We start from the raw sequence: 17,777 nt of genomic DNA, 5'->3' as shown, positions 1-17,777 counted from the left end.
ACACTCAATAATGTCTCATAGAGAACAACTCATATTTTGATGTGAACCAAATTATATATGAATATATTATAAAAAACAACATTGACTTTTCTTCCTTTTCTTCAACTAATGACCTTATTTTTCTTCTATTTGCTTATATTTTCATATAGTTTTCATCAGTGATTTATATTTGGTTTCATCTGGCTTTGTTCTTAACAGCTGTCAGTTTTTTCAAAACAAACCAAGAAACTTTGATTTTTTTTTTTTTTTTTTTTTGGCCCTCAGTCTTATTTTATTGACTTAGTCTAATTCTTTATCTTTCTCTTTAAGCAAAATCATCAAAAAGTATATATTTATGTTTTGTTTCTTCTGTGTTCATTTTCCTATAATGGTTTCTTTCTTTATCTGCGCCTTTGATATTACGTGATCTTATGGGTCAATCCTGGCTTTGGGGTGAATAAAAGTGAAACTTTAACTTGATATTACAAACCCAGCACTAGTATGTGCACTGGGCCAGACTTTTTCTCTTTTCTATTAACTTCACACATTCATGGAGTTCTCAAATTCACAAATGTCAGTCTAAATGCTCCTGTTTAGACTAATGATTCATTAAATCAAGTCCTTTTCTTAAAATGGAAAATTGTATGCTGCATAAGTTTCTGATAATAATCAAGAAATTTCTAGATCCACATTACGGGTTGCATAATCATCTATCTGTTACTGGTTTTTATGGGTTTTAAATCTGTGGCCTACTTAGTTAGGGTCTAAGATCCTTCACCTTTTCCCTCCCAGTACTAGAAACAGCTCTTTTTGATAGTAACATGAGATTTTCTGGAAAAATGTTTATTAATCCTCATTCACTAAGTAGAAGTTTTGTACACACAGACCACTTAGAGAGCCTCATAAGTCAGTGCTTCTAGTCTGCCATCTTGGCCCCCTTATATGACTTTATAAGCCAATCTCATTATAATATATCATGCATAAAAGTTTATATATTTATATATATATACGCACACTATTATGTGCATATAAATAGTATTTTATACCCTTTATAGATGTCCTATAGGTTTTTATAAAATGATTCCTTTGAATTGAAAGGCTTCTCACATTTACAAGTACAACATCACAGCATATAAATGATTTTTAGATACATCATTGATTAGTGAATATACCAAAACAAGTTTAAATCTTTGTTTGAAAAATTGATTTTGATTGGTGTGAGTAAAATATAAGTAAATGTGATTTTCTTTCCATTAACATTCTTATTGCTCAACACAGAGAAATTATCTTAAAGCTCTAAGAATATTCACCCATAATACTTTTAAGATTAAAAGTGTTTTTGTGTTCCCCACAACACCCACTAACACTGTTCATATTTGAGTAATTGTATACGAACTCTTAGTTATTTAATTTATATTCCTCATGATCTATTCTATGTAAATAAACTGAATTTTTGTACTCTAGTTTTAATTTTATTCCTTAATCCCCAGATCTTTGATAAAATAAATATGAATATTTATATTAACCACATTCCAATTAAGTAACATTCTTGGGAAATCATTGAGATAAACACTGTATTACAAAGGTTAGACATATTTATAGAGATCACTATCAACTGCTTTGAAAATCTTATTAAATAATTTTAATTTTCTGTCAAAAATGAAAACCTAGGCCGGGCGTGGTGGCTCACGCCTGTAATCCTGGCACTATGGGAGGCCAAGGTGGGTGGATTGTTTGAGCTCAGGAGTTCAAGACCAGCCTGAGCAAGAGCGAGACCCCACCTCTACTAAAAATAGAAAGAAATTATCTGGCCAACTAAAATATATATAGAAAAAATTAGCCGGGCATGGTGGCACATGCCTGTAGTCCCAGCTACCCAGAAGGCTGAGGCAGTAGGATCGCTTAAGCCCAGGAGTTTGAGGTTGCTGTGAGCTAGGCTGACGCCACGGCACTCACTCTAGCCTGGGCAACAAAGTGAGACTCTGTCTCGAAAAAAAAAAATGAAAACCTGAAACATGTCATATGTTTAATCTTTAAGATAGATCTTTTCCTTGTATCATTTAAATTTAAATCATGTTAAAGTTCAAACCAAGCCTAAATAATACCACAAAACAAACAATATTGTTGTTGGGCACCAAGATGGCAGACTAGAAGCAGCCTACACATGCCACTGTCATGGAGAGGATTGAAAGTGGCAAGGGGATATTCACCTTCCGATCAATCACCTAAGAGAGAGCATTGGGAATCAACAGAGAAGTGAGAGGAGTCTCACAAAGTGATGGAAAGAGAAGTGGAGCAAGCTGCTTGGCAGGACCAGAGGTACACGGGGAAGGTGCCCAGACATGGGGAAGGAACTGAGGAGAGAACCCCAGAGCTCCACACTTCCCTTGAGGACATTGCAATCAGAGCTACGTGAGGGCCCCTCCACCACAGCAGGTTGCTCAACTGACATTGGGAGCTGACTGGAGACTGTGCAGGGGGCATTGCTCTGAAGAGAAGGCACAGCAAGGTCCTGCTGACTTACAAACCCAAGGTGCTATGGCAGGCACCATTTTGAGGTCCCAGTCCCAGAATGCTGTGTCTACCTGGGGTTAGATCCATTGCTACTGCCTCCACATCACCCCTGCCAGGGTGGGGAGGGAGCAGAGAAGCCAGGCACTCTCATGGGCAGGTGCTGTGCACTCCTTCTGCTGCCGGGGAGCACAGGCAGCCCTGCTAAGCCAGAGCTGCTGCAGGACTCAGACAGAGAGAGCACCCATGGCCCTGGGTGCCTGCCACTGCCATCTGAGTGTTGCAGCTACTGCCACTATTGCCTGTTAACACTGCCACTGATGGGCCTGGGTGGGGCATGCACTCAGACCACATGTGCCAACCACCAGTGATTACCACAGGGGAGCAGGGAGAAGCAGGAGAGCAGCAGTGTTAAAAGCTCACAGTGTATCTGCGCCTCTTCTGCTTGGTCAATCTTCCTGAGTAGGACTCAAGCATGCCATCCAGGGACCTCTCCCTCCCTTCACTAAGCAACAGAGTTTCCAGCAGCGGAGAAACAATGTACAGCAGAGCTATCTGTCTTGAGGTGAGGGAAAAGGTTTCAGATGAGAAAGAATCAGCATAAGAACTCTGGCAACATAAAAAAGCAAGCTGTTTTGAGACTCCCAGAAGATCACAATAGTTCTCCAGCAATGGACTCCAACCAAAAGGAAATGTTGAAACGTCAGAGATGGAAGTCAAAATGTGAATGGCAAGTAAGATCAATGGGATTGATGAGAATGTTGGAAACCAACACAAAGAAACAAAACAATTTAGGACATGAATGAAAAATTCACTAAGGAGATAGATATTATAAGAAAAAATATAACAGAAATTCTAGAAATGAAAGAGTCATTTAGGGAATTTCAAAATACAGTAGAAAGTTTAAACAACAGACTAATCAAGCAGAAGAAAGAATTACAGATCTTGAAGACAAGGCTTTTGAATTAATCCAGTGAGTCAAAAATGTAGAAAAAGAAATCAGGAAGAATGAACAATCTCTCCAAGAAATATAGGACTATGTAAAGAGAATGAATATAAGAATCATAGGTATTCCTCAGGGAGAAGGAGAAAAAGCAAAAAGCATGGAAAAGCTATTTGAGGGAATAATTGAGGAAAATTTTCATGGTATTGCTAGAGATTTAGACATCCAGAAACAAGAAGGTCATTGAACCACCTGGAAGATTCATGGCAAATAGGACATGACTAAGGCACATAGTCATCAGTCTGGCCAAAGTCAAAGTGAAGGAGAAAATTCTACAAGATGCAAGATGAAAGCATCAAGTAATATACAAAAGAAAACCTATCAGACTAATGGCAGACTTCTCAGCAGAAACATTACAACCCAGAAGAGATCGGGGTTCCATTCCTTAAACAGAATAACTGTCAGCCAAGAATTTTGTATCCTGCAAAACTAAGTTTCATAAATGAAGGAGAAATAAAGTTTTTTCCAGATAAGTAAACACTAAGGTCATTTGTGACAACTAGACCTGCCCTACCAGAGATGCTTAAAAGTGCTTTATTCATATAACAGAATAATCAATTCCACCAGTGTAAAAACATCTAAAAGTTAAAGCTCACAGCTCTTAGTAAACACTAACACAAGGAAGAAAACAAAGCAACTAGGAAAAAATCACAATGATGAACAGAAAAGTATCACACATATCAATACTAACATTGAATGTAAACAGTTTTAATGCTCCATTTAAAAGATATAGATTGGCTGAATGGACAAAAAATAAATAAAAAACAAAACATAACCCAAAATATGCTGTCTCCAAGAAATCCATTTAACTTGCAAAGATTCTCATAGACTCAAGGTAAAAGAATGAAAAAAATATTCCATGCAGATGGAAACCAAAAACAAGTAAGAATAACTATTCTAATATCAGATAAAATAGACTTTAAGTCAACAATAGTAAAAAGACAAAGATGGTCATTATATATGATAAAGGAAGTAGTTCAGCAATAAGATATAACAATCCTAAATAAATATGTACCTAACATAGGAGCTCTCAGACTCATAAAACAAATTCTACTAGATTTAAGCAAGGAAATAAATAGCAACATCATAATTGCCAGGAACTTCAACACTCCGCTAACAGAACTGGACAGATTATTGAAATAGAAAATCAACAAAGAAACACTGGACTTAAATGAGACTCTAAAACAAAGGACCTAACAGACATTTACAGAATATTCTACAAAAAATCTACAAAATGTACATTCTTCTTATTAGCACACAGGACTTTTTCCAAGATAGATCATATGTTAGGTCACAAAACAAGTCTCAGCAAATTCAGAAAAATCAAAATCATTACATGTATCTTCTCAGACTACAGTGGAATAAAAGTAATAATCAATTCCCAAAGGAATTCTCAAAACTAAAGATACATATGGAAATTAAATAACCTGTTTCTAACTAATCCTTGATGACAAAATCAAGGGTTGATGACAAAATCAGGATGGAATTCAAAAGATTTTTTGAACTGAATGACAAAGATGACACAAGCACCAAAAGCAGCGCTAAGAGGGAAGCTTTAAATGCCTATATATAAAAAAAAAAAACTCAGAAATGTTACAACTTAACAATCTAATGTCACACCTCAAGGAATTAGAAAAAGAAGAACAAACTAAACCCAAGTCTAGCAAAAAAAAAAAAGAAATAACAAAGATCAGAGAAGAAGTAAATGAAATGGAAACCAAAAATCAATACAAAGGTTAATGAAACAGAAAGTTGACTCTTTGAAAAGATAAAATTGATAGACCACTAGCTATTAACCAAAAATAGAAGAGAAAGAACTCAAATAAGTTCAATTTCATTTCTCAGTGAAAAAGAATACATTGAATCAATACATGTAAATACAAAATATCATCTGTGAGTACTATGAAAACCTCTGTGCACACAAACTAGAAAATCTAGAGGAAATGGACAAATTTTTGGAAACATACAAACTCCCAAGTTTGAATCAAGAAGAGAAATCATGAACAGAGCAATAATGAGCAGTGAGATTGATACCATAATAAAAAATCTCCCAACACGGCCTGGCAGGATGGCTCACACCTGTAATCCTAGCATTCTGGAAGGCCAAGGTGGGAGGATTGCTTGAGCTTAGGAGTTTAAGACCAGCCTGAGCAAGAGCAAGACCTGGTCTCTACTGTGCACCTGTAGTCCCAACTACTTGGGAGGTTGAGGCAAGAGGGTCAGTTGAGCCCAGGAGTTTGAGGTTGCTGTGAGCTAGGCTGATGCCATAGCACTCTACTCAGACTCTGTCTCAAAAAAAAAAAAAAATCTCCCAACAAAAGAAGCCCCAAACTGGACACATTCACCACCAAATCAGACATACAAAGAACTGGCACCTATGTTACTGAAACTATTCCATAATATCAAGAAGGAGGAATTCCTCCCGCACTCATTCTATGAATCCAGTATCACCCTGATACCAAAGCCAGGATAGGACTCAATAGAAAAAGAAAACTACAGACTAATATCCCTGATGAACACAGATAAAAACATCAAACAAAATACTTGGAAACCAAATCCAACAGCACATCAAAAAAGAAAATTTACCATCATTAGGTGGGTTTCATCCTGGGATGCAAGGGTAGTTCAACATATGCAAATCAATAAATGTGGCTCACCACATAAACAAAATTAAAAACAAGAACCATATGATTATCTCAATAAGAAAAAGCATTAGATAAAATCCAGCACCCCTTCATGATAGAAAAAAAACCTCAACAAAGTAGGCATAGAAGAAACATACCTCAAAATAATAAAAGCCATGTATGACAAACCCACAGCCAATATCATACTGAATGGGGAAAACTTAAAAGCATTCCCCCTAAGAACTGAAACAAGACAAGGGTTCCCACTGTCACCACTTCTATTCAGCATAGTATTGGAATTCCTAGCCAGAGTAATCAAGCAAGATAAAGAAATAAAGGGTATGCAAATTGGGAAAGAGGAGGTCAAACTATTCTTGTTTGCCAACAATATGATCTTGTATCTAGAAAACCCTAAAAACTCTACCAAAAGACTCCCAGAATTGATAAAGGAATTCAATAAAGTCTCAGGTTATGAAATTAATAATGTACACAAATCAATATTATTTCTATACACTAATAATAGTCAAGCTGAGAGTCAAATCAAGAATTCAATACCATTTACCACAGCTGCAAATACAATAAAATACCTAGGAATACACTTACCCAAGGAATATATTTGTGAAATATCTCTATAAGGAGAACTACAAAACACTGATGAAAGTCATTGTAAGTGACACAAACAAATAGGAAAACATCCCATGCTCATGGATTGGAAAAATCAACTTTGTTAAAATGTCCATATTGCCCAAAATGACTTACAAATTTAATGCAATTCCCATCAAAATATCAAGGTCATTTTTCACAAATCTAGAAAAAATACTCCTAAACTTCATGTGGACCAAAAAAAGAGCCCACATACCCAAGGCAATCCTAACAAAAAAGAACAAATCTGGAGGTATCACATTACCTGACTTCAAATTATACTACAAGGCACTAGTAACCAAAACAGCATGGTAGTGGTATAAAGGTAGCCACATAGACTAATGGAATAGAATAGAGAAACCCAAAATAATGCTATATAGTTACAACCAACTGATTTTTGACAAAGCAGACAAAAACATACACTGGGGAATGGACACCCTATTCAATAAATGGTGCTGGGAAAACTGGATAGCCACACGCAGAAGAATGAAACTAGATCCCTATCTCTCACCGTGTACTCAAGTTTACTCAAGAATGGATTAAAGACTTAAGTGGAAGACCTGAAACATTAAAAATTCTAGAAGAAAACATGGGAAAAATTCTTCAGGACATTGGCTTAGGCAAAGGATTTATGGCTAAGATCCCAAAAGCAAATACAACAAAAACAAAAATAAATAAGTGAGATTTAATTAAACTAAAAAGTTTCTGCACAACAAAGGAAACAATCAACAGAGTAAATAGACAACCTATAGAATGGGAGGAAAATATTCACAAACTGTACATCTGACAAAGGGCTAATATCCAGAATCTACAAAGAACTCAAACAAATTAGCATGAAAACAATGAATAACCCCATCAAAAACTGTGCTAAAGATACGAAGAGATGTTTTTCAAAAGAAAATAGACAAATAGCCAACAAACATATTTTAAAAATACTCACCATCACTAATAATCAAGGAAATGCAAATTAAAATCACAATGAGATACCACCTTACCCCTGTCAGAATGGCCATTATTAAAAAGTCAAGGCCGGGCGCGGTGGCTCACGCCTGTAATCCTAGCACTCTGGGAGGCTGAGGCGGGTGGATTGCTCAAGGAAAGGAGTTCGAGACCAGCCTGAGCAAGAGTGAGGCCCTGTCTCTACTAAAAAAATAGAAAGAAATTATCTGGCCAACTAAAACATATATATAGCAAAAATTAGCCAGGCATGGTGGCACATGCCTGTAGTCCCAGCTACCCAGGAGGCTGAGGCAGTAGGATCGCTGAAGCCCAGGAGTCTGAGGTTGCTGTGAGCTAGGCTAACGCCACGGCACTCACTCTAGCCTGGGCAACAAAGCAAGACTCTGTCTCAAAAAAAAAAAACAATAGATGTTGGTGCAGATGCCATCAAAAGGGGATGCTTCTAAACTGTTGGTGGGAATGTAAACTAGTACAACATCTATGGAAAACAGTATGGAGATTTCTCAAAGAACTGAAAGTAGACCTACCATTCAATCCAATAATCCCACTACTCAGTATCTACCCAATGGAAAAGAAGCCATTTTATAAGAAAGACGCCTGCACCCAGATGTTTATCACAGCACAATTCACAATTGCAAAGATATGGAATCAACCTAAGTGCCCATCAACTGATGAGTGGATAAAGCAAATGTGAGAGAGAGATATACATATATTAATATATACCATGGAGTATTACTCACCATAAAATGAATGAAATAATGTCTTTTGCAGCAACTTTGATGGAACTGAAGACCATTATCTTAAGTGAAGTATCTCAGGAATGAAAAAAAAATGCAACATGTTCTCTCAGTGGAAGCTAAACAAGGGATATATGTGGTCATAAAGCAGCATAATGGACACTGAAACTAAGAAGAGGGGAAAGTGAGAGATGATGAGAGATAAAAATATACCTATTGGGTACAATGTACAGTATTTTGGTGATGGGTACACTGAAAGCCCTGACTTCAGCATTATACAATTCATCCATGTAGCAAAAAAAAAAAAAAAAATTGTATGCCTTGAATCTATTGAAATAAAAAATATTGTTGGGACAACAGATAATATATTATGTTTCTCTCTTTAATACCCTTTCAGAGCCTGTTTCCTGAGCCCCTGTCCATACAGAGTCGTTCTGTGCAATTCCTCAGAGCTCTGTGGGAGAAGACCCAGGCAGGGGGTGCTCACAGCTTTGAAGCAGCCATGATGGAGTCCACGTTTCCACAGCAGAAGGTAAATTCTTCTTCCTTGGATGCATTATTTTAAGCCAAGATTCAAGATCACCTTTGTACAGTTTGCCTTTTTCTTAACAATTCATTTTTTTCCTTCTTTTCTTTACTTCTTTTATCATTATCAAAAAACACTTATTAAGTAATTATATTCATGTAGTGCCATAGTGGACTCTGGACAGAGTGGCATCTGTAGACAAGATCACTGCCCTTTGAGGTCCATAGACTGACACAATACAGCCCACTCAGAACCACACAAAAACTGCATGCACAGCGTGAAATAGAAAACATTGGCGGGGTATGGTGGTGGCTCACGCCTGTAATCCCAGTACTTTGGGCAGCTGAGGTGGGAAGATCACTTGAGGCCAGGAGTTTGAGACCAGCCAGGGCACTATAGTGAGACCTTGTCTCTACAAAAATTGTTTTTAAAAAAACAAATTAGCTAGGCATGGTGGCATGTACCTGTAGTCCCAGCTACTGGGAGGCTAAAGTGGGAGGAAAGCTTGAGCCCAGCAGTTCGAGGTTGCAGTGAACTATAATCATACCACTGTACTCCAGCCTGGGTGACAGAGCAAGATGCTGTCTAAATATATATATATATATATTTTACAGAATGAGATTGTGGACTCAAGGACTGAAAAGGACAGAGCAACTGGAATCAGGCTCCAGGTTCCTTGGTGCTTTTCATTTCTTCCCTCCATACTTCCTCTCATTCCCTTGTCCTCTATAATCACCACAAAGCAAAAGAAGAAAGAGAGCATGGTCAGGGTAAAAAAGAGCTCTACAGAGGCAGGCAAGTATGAAATGAGACACAGAGCATTTCAGGAGGGTGCAAACAGGGTTTCACTCTCAGGGCACAGTTGACTTAGCCCTCTCGGCAAGCAGTGAACTGGGAAAAGGCCAGAGTGTGGAACTAGATTCATTTATTCAAGAGAGTGAAACCAGCAGTGGAGGTACATGGACATGCTCAGATTTCACCATGAGAAAAGTCACAGGCCTAGGTGCAGCAGGGAATAATTAGAGTAAGCCTGACTGGAGACAGGGAGGCTGCTTAGGAGGCTATTGCTGTTGTTAGGTAGGAAATAAAGGTGCTGTGTCTCTCCAAAATTCATATGTGGGAACTTAAACCTCAAAATGATAGTACTATCAGGTGGGGCATTCAGGAGGTGATTAAGGCATTGAGGGTGAAACCCTCATAAATGGGATAAGCAACCCTATAGAAGGGCTGGAGGGAACTAGCTAGGCCCCTTGCCTTTCCAACTTCACTGTGTAAGGATGTAGCATACAATGCACCATATTGGAAGCAGAGGCCCTCACCAGACACCAAACCTTCCTGCTCCTTGATCTCCCAGCCTCCAGAACTCTGAGGAAATAATTTTCTAGTATTTATAAATTACCCAGTCTCAGGTATTTCATTATAGCAGCACAAACGGACTAAGAAGAAGGCCGGAATTAGTTCTAACCTTAGAATTGGAAGTTGTAGGAAAAGGATGGAGTGGAGAGCTATTAAGGAAGTCAAATCAACAGGACTTAGTGTTTGATAAGGAAAATGGAAGAACCCAGGGTGACTCCAGGTGCATTGTTTAGCCAAATGGATGATGATAACATCTGGAAAAAGAGAGACCACAAAGGAAGCCAATAGGGGTTTGGAGGTCAGAGATGAGAAGATAAAGTATTCTGGTTTACATATTTTGAATCCAAGTTAATTATTTGGATAACCAGGTAGTGATGTCAGTTTAGGAATAAAGCCATGCCTGGAGATGAGGATTTGGGAGTCACAAAGTAGCACTTGATATCATAGAATAAGATCGGATCACTCAAGGGGAATATGTATATTGAAAGAAGAGCATGGTTATTGATCTTTTCTAGTAAATATTACCAGCTTCTCTCTTTAAGCCCTGCCTATAATCAAAGATTCTGATTATTTTTATTTTGCCTTTAAGAAATAATAGGTAATGGTTACTTACTTGGCAAACCAGAGATTCTGGGAATATGTGATCATGGTCTCTACCCATGTTTTACTGTTGAGAAGAACAACCATGCCAATATCAAATAAGTTCAAAGTATAAGCAAGTATTAATAGTAAATTAACTTATCAAAAACTGTTATATTGTGAAACTAACCCAATAGCTTTTAAGTGCTGAAGAATTGTAACAGGATGAGAAATGAATATGATTAATCAGAAGTTTATTTATAATGGTCTGTAAGACACTAAAGACATATCCAACTATTGCATCACTATTTTTTGGCTTCGGTTTAAGAATAGAACACGCAGTACTAAAAATAAAGGAAATACCACAATTACAACAGTGTAAAATAAAATGGAATTCTTTGCACATTTTGTTCAAATTTTTAACTGCTGAATCATGTTTAAAGACAATGCCTCAAGTTCTCATAAATTTTTCATTGTGAACTGTATTTTAACTAGAGGCAACTAGTAAATTAAAACTTGGCAGGCTGCTTCAAATCCTAAGAGATTAAAAAAATTTGCAAACCAGTTTTATGCATGCTCACAAGTATAGTGATTCATATTTCTTCTATTTCATACCAATAAATATTCCTCTAGGGGAAAATTAACTGTAAACCAAATTTTTTGAAATTTTTAAAGTTTTATAATTTGGGTTTATTCATGAGTAATAGAAAAAACATTGATATCTGGAATGTACATTATGTACAAAGTTATCTGCCCAGGTATTTCTCACAGTGATATTCTCCTATTTTTATGAAGTGCTCTGTGTACTGAATTTAAAATAGCTGTGAGAACGGTGCAAAGTCTCCTTTATTTTCATGCTATTTGACAGCATATACATACATAATGATCCAAAAGAGATGATCATGTGTGTATCTGCTTTTGTGATGGAGTTTCACTACAGCCAATTGGATACACAAGGAAGAAGGAAGAAAGTTCTGATAAAATACCTGAGTATCTAGAATGTAACATTCTGGAAGACATGAAGATAAGTTTGTTATTGTGGTTGCTTTTTAATAGAATCTTGGGGTTTTAGGCTGAAAATTATCAGTAAGTTCTCCATTAAATTGCAAACTGCTTGAGGATGGGGATTTCACCATGTTTTACCTTTGTATTGCCAGGGTCACAAGGTGCTTGGCACATGGTAGGCTCTCAATAAGTAACAGGTATCAATTGAAGACATAAAAAAAACCCTGTCATTTTCCAGATGTTAAAATTGGAAGCAAAGGGACTTGTTGAGGTCAGTAGCAGAGCTAGAGCTGGGTGCCTACCCTGGTGACATCGGGGCCATCACTAATGATCGGGTGCTTCGTTCCTCTGGGCACATGAGAGAGTCACATTTCCCTGCCTATTGAAGATGTGGCCATGTGACTTGCTTCAACCAATGAAATAGGAGAAGGCTATGTGTCACTCCAAGTGGAAGCTTTTAAAAGCCAGTGTGCCATCTCCTTTGTTCCCTCTTTTCCCCACTGTGGTGATTGTAGAAGCAAAAGTTGATATTGAGTTGCCAGAAGATGGACACAGCCAGGAATTCAGAGCCAGCACATGGAGGATGGTTGTTCTGGAGAGCCACCCGTCCCACCACACACTTCACATGAGAAAGAAACAATCTTTTGTTTTTTTAAAAACTGAAGTTTCAGTGTTAGTTATTGCAGCATAACCTACCTTTCTTGATTCATACACCTACCAGAATAGTTAAGCTGTTGGCACTGAAGCCAGATCACCTGGGTTTAAAATCTGGCTCTACTACTCGCCAGTTCTGCATCCATTGTCTGTGTGGCCCGGTTTCTGTATCTGACAATGGAGATTACATTAGTACCTACCTCACAGAGCTGTTTGGAGAACTGAATGAATTAATATGTACAAACCTCTTAGAACAGTGGCACAAGATCTCTCAATAAATGTGAGCTAATATTCTGATTCCTAGCAAGCATGGCACTCTCTGCTCCCACCAAATAACACAAATTCAAAATCTGTGTTAGATGCATTGAAAGAGGCTCAGAGTGGAGGTAAAAAGACAAACCTGAATAACAACTGTACTCATTATTACACTTTTCTAGAATAATTTGTTCAGACCAACAGTATCAGAAAACATTCTACAGATTTCAAACATGAATTTTCAGTATAAAATTCAATCAAATTACCACTTGCAAACTATGTATCACCCCCACACAGGGGTCAAAGTGTGAAAGTTCTTATGTAATATAGTGCTATAATATTTTTAAGTTACACAAATATAAGAAAAGTTTAATATTAGTACAATGCATCAATTCAATAGTTTAAATAAGAAAAAGTGTTATCATCTCTAGATATTTAAATGACATTTGATCAAATCTAACAACCATTTTAACAATACAGTTTCTATAAAAATTATATTAATGTCTGGGTCCCCAATTAGACTAGTTTTCCATGAGAACATATGCTTGTCAGTGTACACGCAGCACCCAGAGCATTACCTAGCATACAAATGACACTCGATACGGGTTGACTAAATAAAATGAATGAGCACTACTACTAACTAGTGGTGGAAAGATGTTTTCTTAGAATGATGAATATTTGTCTTATAACAAAAGAAAAATGGTGCTTAGTGGTGAACTACTTAATATGTTTTTGCTAAATACTCAAATAAAAGAAGAATACCTGCTTTAACCTTTATAATTTAATATTGTTCAAAAAGCATGAGCCAATATGAGAATATAAGCTCCATGAGAACAAGGATCTTGTCTGTCTTGTTCATTATAGAATTCAGGGTATTGGCAGAGCATGTCTGGCTCATACTAGGCATTTAAAAATAATAATAGTGCCATGTTGAACAAATAGAATACAAGATAGAAATAAGGAGTATACTACTTGAAATAAGAAGATAAAATCAACATTACTTTCAGATAATATGAGAATAAAGAGAAACTATTAGAATTAATATGAATAATAGTTTACTGGGCACTTAGCATGTGCTAGTCACTGTCCTTTTAACACTTAATATTAATTATTTCACTGAATTTCAACAACAACACTATGAGATAGAATTATTATTCCCATTTTACAAGTGGGCACACTGAGCAAAAGAAAAATTAATTTTCTCAAATTTGCAGAGCAGTGAAGAGAAATAAGACTTGAATAGGCATAGTAACATACCAGATTCCTGACTGGGAATAACAAATATTACAAAGACGTTAGTACTTCCTAAGTTAATTAACAGGTTAACTGAGTTCCAATTTAAATTCTAGCAGGATGATTTTTGATGCTTTATGAAGTGATAGTAAAATGTAGCCAGAAGGCTAGATAGATAATACTAATTTGAAAATTTTTGAGAGAAAATAAAATAAAAGAGAACATTCCTATGATTATTAAATCATTCCACTTTTATGGAAAGAATTAACATACAGATAAATGTAACAGACTAGTCCAGAAACCAACACAAATATATACATATAATCAGTTGCTGTGTATATGCCTGGCCCAGTGGCTCACAGCTATAATCCTAGCACTTTGAAAGGCCAAGGAGGGAAGATCGCTTGAGCCCAGAAGTTCAAGACCAGCCTAGGCAACATAGTGAGACCCTGTTTCTATGAAAAAATTTTTAAAAATTAGCCAGGTGTGCTGATGTGCTGCTGTAGTCCTAGCTACTTGGGAGGCTGGGAGCAGGGGGATATATATATTACTTTCAAAGAAAATCCTTTCTTTATATAATTGGTTTTTTATATATAATTGTTTATATATAAAACAAGTTAAATCCTTTTTTAAAAACCTACAAAAAAAGAGAATACTATCAAAACCCTAGGGTTAACTTTATACATATAAAAAAATTTAAAGGCATAATTCAAATTAGACAAGGATGCCCTATTATCACTCTCAACATTTAACATTTTACTGGAGATCCTGTGACTTTCTGGACTGAAAATATAAAAGTAGATCCCTCTCAGACACTATATAGATCAATTAGCTCCACATATACTAAAGACCTAAATGTAACCAATGAAATCTTACAATAATTAGAAGGAAACAACAAAGCTTGTCTTTATGACCTCAGGATAAGAAAGGTTTTAAAACATAGATAAGCAGAAATCATAAAGGAAATACAAATAAATGTGACTACACAAAAAGCTTTCTTTTCTATATGACAAAACACTATAACAAAGTGAAAGACAAGCACAAGCTGGGAGAAAGCATTTGAAATATGTACAATGGACACAAAAATCTACAAATCAACAAGGAAGAGACACCCCAAGAGAAAACTGAAAAAGAACATGAACAGAAAATTCACTAAATAGAAAACTCAAATTGCCAAAACACATAGAACAAGATGTTCAGATTCACTAAAAATCATTGAAGTAATTGGTTTAAATTTTAAAAATGTGCCATTTTACAATGCAGACTGGCAAGAACAAAAAATTGTGACAAGTCTTGTCAAAGATGTGAGAAAAATGGGAATGTTCATACACTATTTATGGAAATAAAACAGGTAAACCAACTTAGAAAAAAGTACTTAAGAAAAAATATATATAATCATTAGACTCATGAATGGCAGCTAGCTGACTGTCAAAATGGGTGAGTAACTAGCTTTCCAGAAGTCTTAATTCCATTTAAAGCTTATCAGAAAAATGCTTAAGCACAAGAAAGTTTTGTATTATAACATAAAAAAATGTTCTATCCTAGACAAACTTTAAAACAAATTTCCATTTATAGCTTTCTGCGCACAGCAATCTGGCAACTGCTGGTTATATTATATATTCATGTCCCCTATTGTCCTGCAATTCTTTTTTAGATGAAGCTCTTAATACATGCAGCAGGAAACATGTACAGATACATTAACTGTTAGCACTGTTTGCAGCAAAACATTAGGAACAATACAAATGTCTGTCAGTAGGGGAATGGAGAAAAATGCTCTGATATAGTCATGCCATACAGGCAGTAAAAGTGACTCAGACCTATATGAAATAGCATGAGATAAATCTTGAAAATATAACAATATTTTGCTTTAATAAGCAAGCTGTAACACTATGATATGAATACTATGATAGCATAAATTTTGTTACATAAATTTTCAAAAACATCAAGCAGTGTTAGGCATTATTTATGGGTGATAAAAATACACCATATTTAGAATCACACCAAATTCATGATGGGATTGCCTTTGGGTAAGAAGAAAATGGGAAAAGGAAGGAGGAAAATGTTGCTCAGGAAAGGAATTAAGAAGATCTCAATTTCATCAATGATTTTACTTTTAAATAATCAGAACCAAAATATCAGCACTTATTAAGTTTGACTGGCAGGTACGTAGTACATTATCCTATATACATAATTTGCTTTCTTTCTTTTTTTAAATTTAATTAAACCTTTAAGTAATGTCACAGAGTAGAGAATTGGTAGATTTGACTGTATAAAAATACAGAGTTTATAAAGAACAAAACCTGTAATACACAATAATTTAAAATGAAAATATTTGCAACAAGCATGGTTACAAGGTTTAGTATCTTTATGATACTGCTATAAGTTCATGGAAATCAATAATCAATGGGCCAAGAACATGAGCAAATACTGAGAGGAGACTAAGTCTAAAAAAACGTATTCAGCCTCATTAGTAGTCAAAGTAGTCAAAGTTACAATAACAAGTCACCCTTTTTAACCCATTTTTAAAAATATAATAATCAGTGCTGGCTGCAGCAAGAGGGTTTAGACACTCATGGATTTCTAGTTGGAGTGTAAATTATTTCAACATTTCTAAAAAGCAATTTAGCAATGCAGGTCAAAAGTCTTAAAAATGTTCTTATCCTTTCACACAGTGATTTCATTTCTAGGAATCTGTTCTAAAGAAATAATCTGAAATGTGTACAAAACTTAAGTATTGCGAAGTGGTTTGTAAATGCAATGTCTAAAGATGGGAAAATGAAATTATTATGCATCCATATAAAAGAATATTTAAAACCATGAAAAATCATGTTTATGAGACATGTTTAATAACATAAAACATACTTATGGTAAATACTATATATTTCAGGATACAAAATTATTTTATATAAAGAATATCATTTGGAGGATTGCCTATTAAAACAACCAAAAGAAAATATACCAAAATGTTAACAGTGGTTAGCTCTGGCTGATGGGATTAGCATTTTCTAATTTTTCTCTATGTATTTCTTTTATAATCAAGGAAAAAAATATTACTTTAAGTTATATTGTGTTATGTAAATGAGAGGTTTACTTAAAGAAAATCCCATTCTAAGATAATCAATTTCCATTATAAAATAAAGGTTTTTAGAAAGAGGATGGAAAGCCATTTGATTTATTGAAGAAATGAGAAGGATCTCCATGGAGCAACTAGAGACTATTATTAATAATTCCATTCAGTGCATGTGCTGCCCAACCCTTCACAGAGAGAGGTGCTCTGATTATCAGAGGACCAGACAGCTGACAAAGTCGACTGGGGGATTGCTAAAGGGCCAGAATTTGAAAGAGAAAATGCCATTATTGACACACATATTCCAGTTCCCAAGGCATGGGAAAATTCCATATGCCATAGAAATGAGGTCTCAAAACTATGCCCATTATGGAAACAAAAAAAATTAAATTAAATTTTCTGCTGAAATAAAATGTGCCCCATCTGGCTAACATTTGGAGATTTGTTCTCAGTCCACATTGCTACAAACACATTTGACAGTTCCCAGGGTAATTGGCTGAAGTGTCGAGGCATAAATAAAACTGAAGCACCAATTCTGGGTGGAATACAAGGAGACCTTATGATGCTCCCAAAGGCTTAGATTTAGTGTTTTGAGTTAAAGTGTTAATGTGCTTGAATAAATAAATGCGTAAGTAAGTAAATAAAA

General features: G+C 35.8%; 1 protein-coding gene across 5 annotated transcripts in view; it reads left to right on the top strand.

Moving 5' to 3' along the window:
- The window catches only part of VEPH1 (ventricular zone expressed PH domain containing 1), a 211,061-nt gene that overhangs the window by 145,593 nt on the left and 47,691 nt on the right, over positions 1-17,777 (top strand). For all 5 annotated transcript variants that reach the window (XM_045539535.1, XM_045539534.1, XM_045539536.1 and 2 more), the window contains one exon: positions 8,854-8,988. In XM_045539535.1, coding sequence (XP_045395491.1) covers positions 8,854-8,988 — 135 coding nt within the window. The remainder of the gene's footprint in view (positions 1-8,853; positions 8,989-17,777) is intronic.

This window comes from Lemur catta, chromosome 1 (genome assembly GCF_020740605.2).
Source record: "Lemur catta isolate mLemCat1 chromosome 1, mLemCat1.pri, whole genome shotgun sequence".
Taxonomy (NCBI): Eukaryota; Metazoa; Chordata; class Mammalia; order Primates; family Lemuridae; genus Lemur; species Lemur catta.
The sequence above is the reverse complement of the archived record's forward strand: the minus strand, read 5'-3'. Positions and strand labels throughout refer to the sequence as shown.